At 34.8% G+C, this 17,590-nt stretch overlaps 1 protein-coding gene across 1 annotated transcript; it reads left to right on the top strand.

Annotated features, from left to right (window-relative positions):
* The first annotated feature begins 641 nt into the window (after window positions 1-641).
* LOC107031828 (E3 ubiquitin-protein ligase RING1-like) lies at window positions 642-16,816 on the top strand. The gene is made up of 2 exons (XM_015233312.2): window positions 642-1,762; window positions 16,534-16,816. The coding sequence occupies exon 1, from the start codon at window positions 833-835 to the stop codon at window positions 1,706-1,708; it is 876 nt and encodes a 291-aa protein (XP_015088798.1). The 5' UTR covers window positions 642-832; the 3' UTR covers window positions 1,709-1,762; window positions 16,534-16,816.
* Window positions 16,817-17,590: the final 774 nt, after the last annotated feature.

Here is a 17,590-nt window from a genome sequence, read left to right on the forward strand (position 1 = left end):
GGTTCAAAACTATGAATAACCTTGCATACTAAATTTCTAATATTCAAATATTAGAAAATATTAATTCATAATCTTAATGAGGTCATGGAGTTAAAAGTAATAATTCACAAAATTTAAGAATGTTTTCATTAGTTATATCAACTACTTTCGTCGTCCAACAATAATTGTCGACTATACTAAAACTAGTTTTCAAACAATAATTGTTCAATAACAAGAAAATTTGCCTTTTGTATCTATTTTATTCTTCCTATTAAATACTCTCTTCGTTTAAGAAAATGGTCTAGTTTGACTTGACACGAACTTAAGAAAGTAAAAAAGACTTTTGAATCTTGTGGTCCAAACTTAAGTTATGTCAAATGTATAAAATTGCATTTTAATCTTGTGGCCTTAAACATGTCACGTGAAAACTGAATTTAAAATGTTACTGAGAAAAAGAAAGAGGTCATTTTCTTTTAAACTGAGGAAAAAAGAAATGAGATTATTCTTTTTGAAACGTAAGAAATATTATTTATCACGTAACACATTTTTCAATATATTAAATTTACTAAAGTTAAAAAATATATTGTGGTTATTGTTTATTGTTTACTAAGTCAAAATTGAACATATATTATTGGACCAAAGAGTATTAGAGACATTTGAATGTTTTGAGAGTTTAGAGAGCCACAAGCCAACAAACCAAAAGAGGGCAACGACCGGTATGGCCCACTGTCGTCTTCTTCTTCTTCCTCCTTCCGGTACCGTTTCTTCCTCTTGCGATAAAAAACACACACATCGCTTTTCTCTTTACACATCACAATAATATTCCATCCCTTTTCCCACTTACATACACCAAATGTCCACCACCATCGCAACTCCGCCGCAGCGTCACCACACTTTTTGGTGCCACGAATGCGACATGAGCGTCTTCCTCCTTCACCCACCCCCCAATAATCCTCACTGCCCTCACTGCCATTCCGATTTCCTCGAACATATGGACTCTATTACCCCTACCATTCTTCCCCAATTTCCAAATCACCCTAACCCTACCTCTGACATTGAAACCCCCACCACTTTTACTCCCTCTGACGACAACTTCCTCCTCAATAGTCCTTATCTCCACCGTCTAATTCGCCATCTCACCACCACTAACGACGCTCCTACCCCCAATCTTCACAACAATTCCGCGTCCAGATCAGCTGTGGCGGCACTTGAACTACTTCAAATTACCTCTTCCATGCTTGAGCATGATCCGGTTATTCTTTGTGCGGTCTGCAAAGACCAGTTTTTACTCGACATGCAAGTTAAAATGTTGCCTTGCAAACACATATATCATTCTGATTGTATTTTACCATGGCTAGAAATGAAGAATTCATGTCCAGTTTGTAGGTTCCAGTTACCTACGGAGGAAGACGAGGTTTGCCGTAGACGTCAGGATTTTGTTGCAGCAATGAGATTGGAAGAGTTTCTGGGTGAGCAAGAGGATTTGTTTGGGTTTAGGCGCACACTTAGACGTGTTGCCAGGAGGCATCAGCTAGACAGGGAGGACACCACTATGGGTGACAGTTTGGAGTTTCTGCTCTCCCCTACTCAGATTGGCCAGACCGGTCAAGGAGATGGAGTTGTTGCGAGAGCTAATAGTGTGGAGACTGTATCAAGTTGGCCGAATTGGCCACTCGAAAGTGGTAGTGAAGATGAAGTAGGTGGAAGTGGTAACACATTTGGTAATTAATGGGATCCGGTTGTCAGGTCTTGAAGTTGGCCTTCTTCTTTAAGCAGTGTTAAGGTATGCTACTTTGTTTTTTGCAGACTTATTACTTATGTGGCTTCACTGTGCAATGTTGCTCTAGGTTCTATGTGAGTTTTTCTTATTGTGAACTTGATTTATGTGGATTCTCTTTGTTTTCTTATTGGTTATGATTACTATATCTTGCAATCCATCTGCCGTAAATTACTTCTAGCCTATGTGGACAGATGAAGTACTTGCATTTTCTGCTTCTTAATATGGGCATCTTTTGGCCCATTTGGCGCACATAGTTAAGTGAGACATATTTTTATTATGTTCCAATTGTGCGTCAACTCTACATCTATGGTTGATTATATTTATAGTATTCAAGGATGCAACATTTCTATCCTTTGATGAAGAGGACCTATGAATAATGGAAGCGACAGAAAGTTGTTATATGGGCGATAGCATGTAGTTTGAAACTAACCTACCAAAGGTGAGTAGCGTGGCATGTATAATCAGGAAACCAGAGGAAGTGGTTAAGTACCATTTTTTTGTTCAGATAAATTTACCTTCATCCATGTAGGGGATAGAAATAGATTATAGTTAGGACTGCATGCATTTCAAATTTTCTCTAGGCAACATGTTTTCTTGAAGTAAATACAGGTGCAATAGGGACTTAGAATAGCTATGGGTTGTAAATTCATAAGCTGTCATTTTGTAAGTTGTGGAGGTATCCATTTCCTACTCTCTGAAGTATGTAGAGCTCTTACTTTGTGAGAGCTTGTATTTTGAAATACTAATTCAACCTTAAGTACACTAATAAGTGTTGAAATTCAAGATAACTATTGTTTTTAGTGTTAGAATATATTTATGTTAGTAGTACATTCTTATGTTTGTATCATAAAAAGGAGTTGTGGTAATTAGGGAAGTTTCATTAGTCTAATCTTTCCTTACTCTCTATAGTCTGAAATTTCCTTATATTCATACAGTTAAGCCATTATATAAGAAGCCATGTTATATGTTATCATTTCAATTTAAACAAGAGTTTTCTCTCTTTTTTTATTGGTAGAAGTATTGAATTAAAGTGCAGCAAACTGCTGCAAAGTATATACATTGGAAAGCCTCATTACAGAATGCCTCTACATCATTTGCAATTGCCATGTTACACCAATACAACATTAAATAAATGCATCTGTTCTTAATGCCGATGGCAGATTCCTTTCTGCTCTAAAAAATTCTTGTGTTCCTTTGTTTATGGATGATCCATGAGATGGTGACAGACTTCATATTCCATATCTTTTGCTTGTCCTTCCCATCCCTTTTAAGCCCCAAGAATTTAGGAGCTAAGTAGTTGTAATAAGCATTAATTAGCTAACCACTCTAATGTTCAGATTGTAATGCCAGAAGATGCTTGATATCCTCATTCTGCCTTCGATATAAAGGACATCTGTTGCTGATATTAATCCCCTTTTCTGAAGGTTGTTTTTAGTAAGGCAAGTGTGCCACCAACCATGTCAAACAGTCCACCTTTAGGCGTGCTCTGTTTTCCCAGATGGTTTTCCACAGCCAATTAGAAAATCTATCAGTTTGCATTTTTTAAATTCTGGGAATATATTCCAACTTTTCTGGTCTGTATCAGTGTCTATGATATGGGAAAAGACCTTAAAGCCTCCATGTGACACTGCTTGTCAAGTCAAACATTTGCTTCATGTCATAATATTACTTTTCATGCCTCTCAGGTGTCCATTCTAGCAGCAATATTATTCTGTCCATAATATGGTCTATTAATTCAACTTCGTTTTCAAGAATCTCTTTCTGCACAACTTCTTTGTTAATTTTGCTTTTTCATGGTATTAGATTTTTGGGTATTGATCCCCTCCTTAACATTTGAATTTTCAGTAACTGTTCCGGAAATGTCTTATTCTCTGGTCTGTCATAATGGGTGTATTTCCAGTAATTGTTTGGACTCAATTTTCAATTACTCTTCAAACACCAATTCAAGTTCCTACAAACAGTTGCATCTCTATACTTATTTTGATGCCTGAGATTGAGAATAGGGTCCACTCTTTGTGGTGCTGTGAAAAATACTTTTTTTAATGTACCCACCTCCCTAAAGCTCATAGCTGATGCTGAGCTGTAGCAGGTAGAATTCTTTTGCATCCTATCCTAGATCTAATCCAAATTCATTTTTTGCTCCTTTACAAAAACAAAAGAATATTACTTGAGGGTCGTTTGGTAACTCGTTAGACTTTTGCAAGCATTAATACTATATGGATTAGTTATGAGAAAATTTATGTATTATTTTATGCCAGAGTTAGTAATGAAGGATTGAGTTATTCATTAATTAGTTATTCCACCTTCTCTTCGGCACAAAATAATATATAAATTCCCTCCTAATCAATGTTATCAAAGGCGAGCTCTAAGGTTCGTGGGGGCTTTGACCGCAAAGCGCAAATAAAGTGTGGGCTTTATGAAAAAAGACGCAAAGGCAGAAAAGAACACAAATATATATGTTTAGTCCAATACTAATAATTATAAACATGAATGACAAATATATAACCAAAAAAAATTGAAAAAAAATTATTATAAAGTGAAATATCAATTATTTAGTTTTAGTTCTTCATAAGAGGCTCATGAAATATCAATTATTTAGTTTTAGTTCTTCATAGGATGATAGGAGGCTCATTGGCAAGAAAATGTTTGCCTTATAACCTTGATGACGACACTGAAGCGCACATAAAGCGAGGCGAAATGCTCAACCCGTTTTGAGCCTCGCTTCAGAGCTTAAGCACGCTTTAAGTGTCCCTTTGATAACACTGCTCACAACTTATACATGTATTAGCTATGTAGGTTTCTAAATTGTAAGCCAAAACCATATTAATTTTTATATAAATAACTTACCTCCTAACCAACAACCAAACATGATATTATTTTTGCTGGATTTAACACCTTCATAACTCACCTCTTAACCAGTTATCAAACGACCCCTTATGATTAAAAGATAAACTTTTCATCAAGAGTTACGTCTTCACGAGTATAAATGCACCAAGGGGGTGTTACATTTTCTTAACACAAAATGTTATCAAAGAAGTCCACGAAACTCAAGGATCTTCTAATCCATTTACATTACTCTGGTCAGTGTTATTAGAAGTCATTGTTTTATCGCTTGAAGCGATACAAAGCGAGGGTAATCGCTTCATAGGTGAAGGTATGCACTTCAGTCAAGTGTGTGCTTCAAACGATGTCTCATGAAGAACTCTAGACATAAAATGCTTATTTCTTTGGGTCTGCGCATTGAGTTTGATAAATGGCATTATTGAATATTGAATGTAATTAGTTATTTAAATTGCAATTTGATTATTATAGTACTAAATTCATATGCGCTTTCATAGGAGTTGGGGTTATCTCTGTGCGTATCCAACGGGTAGCGGTTGCGGGCTTCTCTTGTCATAAAAAAAATTAAATTCATTTGTGCTTTTTTTTTTCCAATTGTGCACTTCACTTCTCTTTTTTCTCTTCAAGTCCTAAGGACCTTATCTCTTATGCTTTTTACTTTTAAACGACATACTCTATTTACCAAAAAAAGAAAAAAAGAATACGACTCTTGAAAAGCTGTGTTTAATTCCATGGATTAGAAATCATGAAATGGTGACCAATTATAATTGAGGATCACATATAAATTATAATTCTGCACTTTTTAAAATAAACTAGATATGATTTCTAGATACGTTATTAAGTCAAAAGATTAATTAGGTTTGTGAGAAATATCGAAAAAAAATATTATTGAATTGTTGTTGTGTCTACATTATTACATTGAGACCCTATTTGTAGACGCTACAATACAATCTTTACCAAGTAGGATACTATTTGATGATCCTTTTTCTATTTCTATTCCTATTCTAAATAGGTTTGTATAAACCTCTTCCTATTCTAATAAGATCGTATAAACCTATTCTTATTCTAATAGATTGTATATACCTATTCATGTTCTAACATTTCCCACTAGCTAGTGCATACAATTTATGTACTTAGCTTGTTACATATGTAATTAATACGAGGATCGATGAGGGGCTGCGTGAGATTCTTGTAAGTTGATCAGTCGACTTCAAAAAATTGACAATCAATCTCAATGTGCTTGTCTTCTCATTCACTATTGGATTTATGCATATTGCCAGTCAATCTCAGTGTGCTTAATTTTCTCATGAAATACTAATTTTGATGCATAATGTTGATAAACCACATAGTGATAAAATTACAGTGTTGAACTTCCCAAACCAAACTTGCAAAGACTGTTTCATAGCATAGAGTGACTTATGTTGCGCCCAAATGCACACGCAAGCGTATGAAGTCGTGCAAGTATTAATGTAGCTCTTTTTAAGAGTTGGGTATCGTACCCACAATGACTTAAAATTAGACGTATTCAATTCTTCCAACAATCAAAATTTAGAACAAGTGTTATCAAGAAAAGTGATGGGATTTCGAATGATTTATTTATCCAATTATTGAAGTAACCTTCTAGGATATGATTTCAATTGGATTTCAAACAATGACTTTAGGCATTTCAGGACTGCAACCTGTTATGGATTCATGCAAATTATTTCATTTAGTGGATGTCAATAGATTATTGAATAATTATTTCAGAGTTAAATGTATGATCATGGTCTCTCGATCTCTATTCGCCTACGATAATTGGCAGCCTAACTACATCATTGAGCAGAGATAAATTATTGAACCAATTATTGAGCATTATGATTTTGTCCGTCTATTAACCAAGCGAGGTTTCTAGGTATATCCCTATCCTAGATACAAACCAACCCCTAACTTAGAGAAGATCATGCACCTTTTGCCCCACGTTTAATCCCTTTATTCCTCTCTCGAGTTTCAATCGGACAAAAATTTCTTTCAATGGTGGCCAGTCACAAAATATTAAAGTAAGAACAAAAGAGAGATTCATATGATAATCATAATCAATCCATTAAAATCAATAAAATACAATTATCCTATAGCCACAACCCTAGAGCTAGGGAATTTAGCTACTCATAATATGATTCTCAATTTCGCAATGTTCAATTAACATAAAAGAGATTGAATGGAGTAAAATTTAGGAATAAACCCTAAGAACAAATAAAACATCTCCCATAGTCTTGGTTCTTCCAAACCCAGAAAAAGAATAACTAATAAAATACAATCTGAGTCTCTTTATAATTTAGGGAAAATGCCAAAAACAAATTGGACCTCTTCTCTGTGTGGAGACGCCTTTTAGTTTTACCTTCAAATGACAATGTGGGGAAAATAAATACTTCTCTCTGCGCGATGCGGAGAAGGTGCACTGTCTCATCTTTCGCTTCATAATGGTCTCCACTTCTATCTGGCACCTTCTTACTAATGCTCTCGTGCTTGGACCTACTCTTCGCTTCATCATTTCCACTTTTTTTGCATGTTTTCTCCTTGTTTCCCAATTTATAATCACTAATCACTAATCACAATGGTTAGTCCAAATAAAATATATGACTTAAATCCTACCCAATCACCAAAATTTGTCCTTGAACATAGCTAAAATGAGGTTGTTATTGACTCCTAAGCATATAAATATGCCTAAGATCAACTTACATAATCAACATACAATGCTACTAAACTCCCCTTAAGCAACGAAGTGCTCAAAATCTAGTATAAAGTATATGGATCGTGTCGGAATAAATAGATCATCGATATTTAACAAGAAAGTCACCAAAAATTTGTCAGAATATGCTCATACACTGGAGTATTAGATTTGATGGCTAAAAGAAATAAACTTATATGAGTAGGGTCAGAATAATGGCACGACCTAATTAGAAAATAGAAATTATATAAGAAAGGTTGAATTGATGGCATGACCCTATTGGAAAAGAAAAATAATATTTGTAGGGTCGGAATGATGGCACGACACCTTATGAAAAAGAGAAATTATATAGGTAAGGTCGGAATGATGGCACAACCTTGCACAAATTAGATTTGAGGAGTCACCAGAAAGACGAATGAAAATATGCAAATTAAGTTTGAGGAGTCACAGTAAAGACGCACGATGTTATGCAACTCAGATATGAGAATGTAGTTTGGAAAAATTCATGGTATTACCCAAATTAAATACGAAAAGTAGTCCGGAGAGATACACGGTGCTACGCAAATCAGATTTGCAAAAAAAAAGGTAGTCACCAAAAGGATGACACAGTGTTACACAAATTAAATATCAAAAAGTAGTTACCAAAAAGAAGGCACGGTGCTACGCAAATAAGATATAAGAAAGTAGTCACCGAAATAATGGTTCGGCGCTACATAAATCGTATACAAGAAAGTAGTCACTAGATTGATGGCATAGTGCTAGATAAACAATGACGGATACATGGTTGACACAAAACAACTCTAGAAAGTCATCGGAAATTGATGTATGGTGACCTCTCTATCTAAGTTTTCTTTCCCTGAATATGGGGTTCATGCATATCTCATTCGCCCTACTTTTGTTAACATAGTCATTGGCCAGACTGGTGGCAAATATGGATAATAGCCACCCACCGATAGTGAAAGCTCTTTGATTGTCCAAGATCGTAGAGGCTTTGATACCATGTGAGAAATATGGGGAAAATATATAATTAAACTGTTATTGTGTCTACATTATTACATTGAGAGCTTATTTATAGACACTACACTACAATCCTTTTCTATTCCTATTGCTATTCTAAATTGAATTGTATAAATCTATTCCTATTCTAATAGAATTATATAAACCTATTACTATTCAATAGGATTGTGTAAATCTATTCATGTTCTAACAAGGTTCATAGCAACTTTCGTGCTGCTAATTTGGATACTCTATAATTCATTTCATCCTAGGAAAGCTTAAATAAGTGGGACAACGTCAAATATTCTGGAGTAGTCATTAAAATACAACAATCAGTCAATCATTCAACTAGGTTTCAATTTTGAGATTAGTTGGTCACTTTATTAATTAATCCTTTACATTTCTGCCCTGTATTTATAGGATTCACTCTATTTAGACTATCTACAGAGAATGTCCACGTGCCAGAAACCTCCTCTGTTTATTTTTTTATGAAGTTTCTGGAACCCTCCTTTTTTGCCCACTTGGGATCGGCTATGCTTCACAAAGCTCATGAATTGATATTTAATTTCAATATCTGGTGTTAAATGATGAAATTTTAAGTCACTAGATAAAGAATTTCATCTTCAACATTGAGCATCCCTTCAAATTTCTTTCACTGGATGTTCATATGAAAAGCTTCATCATCCTTCCTTGGAGAAAACTTTACTACAGATTTCTCATTTGTCAGAGGAGGCTAATTCAAAAGGTCATAAGTAGACTTCTTGGCTTCATGTCAAAAACTTACAATTGGAGGAAGTTTCTTCTTTTATTTGACACACTTATAAGAAAATTATCCTGGTCAGTGTGCTTTATATCATTGACATTCCTAGGGATGACACATTTGATTTTATTAATAATTAAGCATTCAAAAACTCTTTGTGGATCCTAAGTTAGAACAATCTTTAATAGGCACCTCCACTTCAGTTTTCACTATTATGATATTTTATTTTCTTCTTGTGTTAGAAACCTATCAATTCAATTATGAAATGTTTATTTTACCAATATTCATCTTTCTGTGGCGTCTTGATAAGCTGAGTCAAAGAAGATACATAAATTGACCAGATACCTAAGGTGTTTGGCAATAGAATTTTCTAAAATCTGTATCAATCTATTCGATTCTCCATCCACAAAAGCTTGCCTAAGTCGTCAATGGTAGTGAAGTTGGCATGTTTTCCGTGTTTATTTAAGAGCCTGTTTGACCATGGATACTTTTCACTTTTTTTGGATATTATTCTGGCCAAAAACTATTTGGACATAGAATTGTTATAATTTGCTATTGCATAGGAGTGGGGTTTTACCTTGTGCGCACCCAAAAAGGGTAGCGGCTGCAGGTTTCCTTTGTCGTAAAAAAAAAATTGTTATAATTTTGATGAATTCATCTTTGTTAGAGTAGGTAAAAGTCTCATATTGGTGTGAGAATAAACTGGTGGTCTCCTTCTATGGACTTGGGCAATTCTCCCCTCATGAGCTACCTTTTGGGGTTGAGTTAGGCCCAGGTGCCATATCTCTACATGGTATCATAGCTAGGTCCATCCCATTTGGGCTCCTGGTCCACAATCTGGTTGGGCCTGGGCGTGAAGGGGTGTGTTAGAGTGGGTAAAGTACCCACATTGGTTGGGAATGGACTAGTGGTCTCCTTATATGGACCTGGGCAATCCTCCCCTCATGGGCTAGCTTTTGCGGTAGAGTTAGGCCTAAGTGCCATATCTTTACAATCTTGAAGTTGAATTACAGAATTCAAAATACTCCAATAAGTTGTTTTCACAATTTTCACTTCAACTCACTCACAAAATATCAAAAACAACTCCAATTAGTATTGATGTTCAAACACAATTCCAATTTTCAAATATCATAACATGAAAACAAATACTACTTTTTTCCAAATTTCACAGTTCTTATGTTCGTATGGCCACTTATGTATTTCTCCATCCCCTACTTGTTAGGAAGTGCAACGTAGTAGTTGTTCTTATATCCAAGTATTTCTCCTTGTCACATAGTTTAATGGAAATAATTTGTGGGGTAAATAATTGTTATTGTATCCAAGTGTTTCTCCATCCTCTACTCAGAAAAACCCAGGACGTATTCCTCCTATTCCTTATGAAAGATACAAAAGTTCTCGATTCTTTATTAAAGATACAAAAGCTTAACTCTGAAAGAAGCACTTCATGAAGTCACTCCATGAGATCCTTATTACCTTTTTTTTAATTCCAAATCAAAAATTAACTTCACCAATTCTACATTTCCTTTTTTTTTTTAGAAAAGAACCTATGGGGAGGGCTGATTAGCAGTAGGAACTCGAATTTTGTTTAGGAAATTCAAAAAGAAACATTTTATAACTCAAAAAAGTTTTAAATAGAAAGTATAAATCCAATTTCAAAAATTCGGAAGCGGAATTTGTGTTTTTGGAAATTTTGAAGTAGTCAAATATGAATCGAAGACACTAAATTTTGTGCACAATGTGGACTTCAATTTTTTGATTCTCATTTTGATTGAACCTGTCATGCCTCAAAATGGGAAGATACGTAGGATGACACCCAATGCCTATCATGGCACCGAGTGAACCGAGTTAGTGTATTGACTACCCACCTCATATCCATATACCACAATTCAATAAATTAATTTAAAGTTACCATGTTTGGCACGCTTTAAAATGGGAGGAAGTGTGGCATGGCACCCGTATGCTTGCAACTTGCACTGAGCGAACATATTTAGTGTAGTGACTACCCACTTCATACCCATATACGCAATTCAATTAACTAACCTCAATATTATGTTCTCTCAAAAAAATTAACCTCAATATTATGTAGTGATTCTAAGTATAATATTAAATCAACATGCTCGTTACCAAGTCAAAATGTTATTTGCAAATACAAACAGGAACCCATAACCCAAATACAATACAAGTTCATCTATAAAGCCTCTATAAAATTAAAAATGAAATATTAATGTTACGAGACTAGTTCGTCCTTTACAAAATGAAAATATAACAATGTGAATCCCACGACGACACAATCTTAAATTGGGATCACCAAAAGTATGAAACTGCAGGAATCCTAACCCATATACACACCGTTTTGCACTTGATTGTTGCCTAGACCTTACATCATATAAACAAATGATTCAGGAGTTTTAGCATACTTTTTTTTAAGACAAGGGAAACCCGCAATCGCTTTCCTTTGGGTGCGCACAAGGTAAAACCTCCGCTCCTATGCAATAGCTCGCAAACCACATAGGAGAGATAACCGACACTTGGCAAGCCTGGTGTGACGAGCTCGACCCAGAAGGGAAACCCCTTGTTCTCGTTGGAGTTTCGAACTTGAAACGTCCAACATGAAAGTTCCAAGCTCAAACCACTGGGCCACCCCGAAGGGTATAGTTTTAGCATTTACATATGCAAAACCGTTATCTTCTCCAAAAAAAGAAGAATACTTGGTCATGCATCATAACTTCCACTTGTGATAGGGCAAGAGTTATAAATATATATAAAAAGATGAGAGATGGATTATATACACAATTTAGTTCATCAAAGTATATAACATGAACACTATTTATAAATACATGAGAGGTAAACCAAATCAAATTTTGATTTATCAAACCATGGAAGAAGCACCAATCAGGTAAACCCTATTTAGATCTTTTTGAAGCTCATCAAGTGTCATATTATTCCACGATTTTAATGTCCATATCTTAAGTCTTGTATCCATATGCATGTATACGCTCAGGATGCTATTTGTGAGGCTCAACATACTCTCCCACCACAAAAGCTATGGTACAGTTGGGCCTGGTCATCCCCTCAATTAGATAACCAAAGCTACTCTGGGGTGTAGAACCCACTGGTCCCTTTGATTGAATGAGCAATAGTACACCGGGGTGTTGAACCCACGAGTGTGGTCATCTCCTCGATCACATGAGGAAATCAATATCAAAGATTTGTAAAGATATTGTTACTTTCATTTTCTCAAGTCATGGCCTTCGGCCCAGTCCCTTTACTAAATGAAGTTTACAGTTTCACTTATACTGCAAATTAAGAGTGATTCCAACAAGTTCATCAAAAGTATGCTATGGATTGTAATCTACAAGTAACAAAAAGTTAAGTACATGATAAAGTGCTGCGTAATAACTCCAAGAAATCATTTAAAAAGCTTTAAATGATTTTATAACTTCCAAACTTGGCTGTTTAAGCATATTATAAATCTTAATCCCAACTAAGGAGTAAACCATGCTAACTTGTCCTGCATGTGCATGAGATCTCCTTAACATTATCATTAATGTAATGAAGTAGTTTTTGAAAACATACTATTAGCTAGAAGCTCGACATACCTCAAAGTCGCTTAATTAAGCTAGAAGTCACTCCAACCATTTCAAATAACTCCAACTTCATTCTACATAACTGAACTCATGACTATTAAGTCATGCAACAATAACAATTTATTCAACTAATATTTCACACTTGATCTGAATTTTCGAAATTTCCATATTCGTTTATTGTAGACGGTGTTTGATTAATCACCTTAAATAATTTCAATTATGCGTTAATACATTCATTCAAGCCATATACGTCAACTATTTACAATCCATAGGCACTATTCATCATTCATTCGCCATTTCACAACTTTCATTAATATTGATGAAGAGTTTTTCCTTATGGTCTAAGTTGTGCGGACTCTTCACTTTTGATGATGGACCCGTATTGGATTCTCTAAAAATATACTCCCTCCATTTTAAAGAGAGTGGCCTAGTTTTACTGACGCCGAATATTACAAAATAAAGAAGATTTTGAATCTTGTGGTCCTAAATTAAAGTTATGTCAAATGTACTAAATTTTCCTTTAATCTTCTGGCCTTAAACATGCCACGTGGAAAGCTGAAATTAAAATGTTACCAAAAAGGAAAGAGGTCATTCTTTTTTAAGTTGACTAAAAAAGAAAGAAGGTCATTCTTTTTTAAATAGAGGATTACTACTTTTGGAGAATCCGGCACGCATCCGTTGACATTTTTGAAGTGTTCGAGCAACATAGCTTATGGTTACGCGAACAACATCCCAACTCAAATAATAACTTTCACAACCATAAATACTCATAAATAACTCACACTTATTGTTCAAAAAGTGTAGAAATTACCTTCTTGAAGAAAACCCAGAATTTCAACTTCAGTGATTTATTAAAGATACTACTTGTTCTTGATATAATCTAGTCAATGCAAAATTGTAATGGCATTAATACAAATGTTAACTCCAACCAACACAAATATAGGACCAAACTTACCTTGGTGGCATTGAAATGAATTCTTGGACAACGACCAATGATTATTGCTAGGCACAAGAGTTGCGGGTTTGGTTGCTCGTTGCAAGGATGAAAAGACTTTTCGTTTAATGCCAATAGTTACTCCCGTTGTCCTGGACCCACTTAGTGGGAAATTTTTAAATTCACAATTTTTGTGCCATGGAATATTTTTGCATAGGATTTTAATAGTTGCTCTTTAGCTGCTATATATATTCATGGCAGCTGCAATAGCGGCAGCTGCTTCTATTTCATCCCTTTCCTCTTTTGTTTTTAGATTTCATCATCCACTTTAAACATACAAATATTCACACTCTTCATGCACTTCCGAACCATGTTAAATTTATTCCGTCGTCGTCGTTGATACAAAAACAAATATTTCCTAGAATTGTAGGCAATGTCTAGTTACGGATTCATCGGCTGGAATCCTAGAAATTTGGCTAAAATAAACTGTGGAGGAGGTTACACCAGCTTGAGGGTTGTCGTAACAGTTTTAGGACACAATTTCCTGTTACTAGGAGTGTAGGATTTCTTAGTTGCATATGCATTCTTAGCAGGAATTTCGTCTGTAATGCCAAAATAAATTATTGGTTGAAGTGTCCCATTTCCATATTTATTTAGCAAAAAAAGAAAGAATAAACTAGCCAGTTTGTGCAAGTCAATAAAATTCTGTAAGAAATTTCCTTTCGACGGTAGTTTATGATGGGTATGGCATGAGATTTTTATCCCCAAACAGGAGTTTTGATTTCTCTGCATAGTTGTCGAAAATTTAAGTCTCTAAAAGTTTGTGAGCTAGATTCCCAGGCGTGCACGCTTCCCAGATTAACCAAGTTAATTCATTTCATCAGAAGGATACCTAATCTCAAAAACGAATGACAAACATGAATACAGTTCTTTTCCTTGAGTGGCTACGGGAATTTGTGCATGTAACTTTGTTGTTTGGCATGGTAGAGTTCAGCAGGTTTGCTTCTTCGCAGTGCTTTGTCATAGGCAAGAACAATTCAGTATCCTTGTTAGTGTCTTTGCCATTCTTTTTCCTCTTACAGAAAAAAACTAGCATTGCTCCTTTGACTCGGTTCCTTCTTGCAAACCATCATGAACGCCTTTTCTGATCAGTTGGTTAAATGATGTCATTACATTGGATCTAAGGAAGCTAAATTATCCGCGAGTGAATGCTGTCTCTTCTGGGGTTTACTCCTTAAGTGTCTCTGAAGGAGCATTCTGCCTATGTTGAGGACTGGTTGGGAGAGTGAGGTGATGGTTGTTAGTCTTGTCACATCCTTCCGAAATTTGGATTATTCCATGCTACAACAGTTTTCTTGAGTTGTCTCTGATGTATTCACAATGTCTTTACTCTCTCAGTCTCTTTCTTTCACGTTTTTGTTCACTGATTGCATGGATCAGCCTGGTCAAAATTAAACAAATTACTCATGGCAATTTAATCTAGCATACTGGGCAGACATTGTTAATGTTGGATCCGAAACAGAATTGGCATCTGGGGACATTTAAATTATCTTTTCATTTTTTCTGTTCATAATTATATTATATATACCAAGTTGGGGCTTGGCTGGGACTATTGAATTGCACTTCACTTCTACGCCAGTATTAGGTTTGAGACATTGATTTCTGCATGGCTGCATACTTCAGCAGCTGTAATGACTCGGACAAGTAACACGTTAAACTTATGTAGGTAAGTTGCAAACTTTTGACTTCTCCTTTCCAACAATATCCTTGAAGGTGATACATATTCATTCAGTGATTGGTGGATTTTAAAGAATAATAACATCTTACTGTTTTTTATTGCCTAAAGGTATAAAGGATAGAATAATAAAATCAAAGCGAATATTACTTATTAGTATTATTATGCATTAATTGTGTGGATAATCCTTTGAAGGGTTAGATCTTTTAGACTTTTGCGAGTTAATACCTTAGATGGTCACTCAACTTTGCACTATTCTCTCAGAAAGTCACTCAACTTTCAATTTTCCCTCAAAAGTCACTCAACTATGCACTCTTCTCTCAGAAAGTCACTCAACTTTCAATTTTTCCTCAAAAGTCACTCAACTATCCACTCTTTCCTCAGAAAGTCACTCAACTATCCACTCTTTCCTCAGAAAGTCACTCAATCTATTAAATTATTTTTAATTAAAATTTATTGATATTAATTATTTATATAACAAACCAAAAATTTTAAAAAATAAATTAAATCATTTAGTGATCCACCCACCTAACCCGACCCATTAAAAAAATATGATATGACCCATTTTATTTTATCTTTAATCCTAAATTAATCCCTCTCTTTAACCTTGAATTAGGATTAGATTAATTTAGGATTAAAGATAAAATAAAATGGGTCATATCATATTTTTTTAATGGGTCGGGTTAGGTGGGTGGATCACTAAATGATTTAATTTATTTTTTAAAATTTTTGGTTTGTTATATAAATAATTAATATCAATAAATTTTAATTAAAAATAATTTAATAGATTGAGTGACTTTCTGAGGAAAGAGTGGATAGTTGAGTGACTTTCTGAGGAAAGAGTGGATAGTTGAGTGACTTTTGAGGGAAAATTGAAAGTTGAGTGACTTTCTGAGAGAAGAGTGCATAGTTGAGTGACTTTTGAGGGAAAATTGAAAGTTGAGTGACTTTCTGAGAGAATAGTGCAAAGTTGAGTGACCATCTGAGGTATTAACTCAGACTTTTGCCTGTGTTACCTTCTGTAAGATCATGGTAGGACGGGATTTTATGGGCTACTAGTGGGACTTTGAAAATTGAATATGGAAGTCTTTGTTGGGTCTGTTTATTTTGATCTTTTAAGTGACATTTTGTTTGAGCTGAAATGCATACCCGAGATTTCTGTATCATTGATGCACTGATTTTGTTGATTTTGACTCCTTTTACAAATCGTTTTGCAGGTACTGTATAGTTGTTGTTACTACTAATTAGGAACATCCAAGAGAATAATTTTGCCATGGATCTTCTGGAGAATTGTAAATCATGATGCATAATCACGCTTCTGCCAATGATCAAACAAGCAAGTGTTAAAATCCTGTAATTTTTGTTATGGCAATTTCATGTGTTGCTTGTCATAATAGTAGTCTATTGTGATTGATACTAAGCAATGATACCATTCTCTAATTTTGGTTGAAGCTGGATATTGTCTATTTCTGTACTTTCTGCTTATTTATGCTGACTTGCTTTTGTACAAAAAAGATAATGCCTTGCTCTCTTCCGGTGTATTTGGTATGGACAAAATGTTTTTCAATTTTCTCATGTTTAGTTGACATAAATGATTGGAAAATATTTTTCAAATCAACTCAATTTTCTTAAATTTAAGAAAAATGACTTCCCTTTCAAAATTTAGAAAAATGTTTTTCAAAACTCTACTTCATCTTCTTAACCTACCTGTTCCCGACTCTCCCCATTCAAAAAGAAATTTAAATTGTTAAATTTTCTTATTATTTAAATTTCAATATTTTGAAAATGTTCCAAATTTTATTTTTGAAATTTACCTCAAGCAACCCCTAGCACCTCTACTCTCCACCCCTCCCCCCAAAGGAAAATTGCCCCCGTCAACTTTTTTCTTAAAAAAATTGTTTTTGAAAAATATTTGACGGAATGGTTTGGTGGACCCTTGTACTTGTAAAGGATTGTATTCTACATACTTCTACTTACCCTTTTGTCATTTGGACCCCTGAACCAATCCAAAATCAACACTTTAAACACTTCCTTTTGATGTGACATCCTATTTGGAAAGAACCCACATGGAGCGTGTGATTCACTCGAAGGAAGAGCGTGAGACGCCTTAAAAGGCACTAACGGTCAGATTTTGACCTTTAAAGGTCATTTCTTCTTCTTTAATTCACTCACCACCATTATTAGTGCCTTTTTGAGATTTTTTTTCTCAATCCTGTCTCTGCAAAATTTTTCTCTTTTATTTTTGGCGCCTTTTATTTTTTCCTTCAATCTACT

The sequence above is a fragment of the Solanum pennellii genome, chromosome 10, assembly GCF_001406875.1.
Source record: "Solanum pennellii chromosome 10, SPENNV200".
NCBI classification, from domain to species: domain Eukaryota; kingdom Viridiplantae; phylum Streptophyta; class Magnoliopsida; order Solanales; family Solanaceae; genus Solanum; species Solanum pennellii.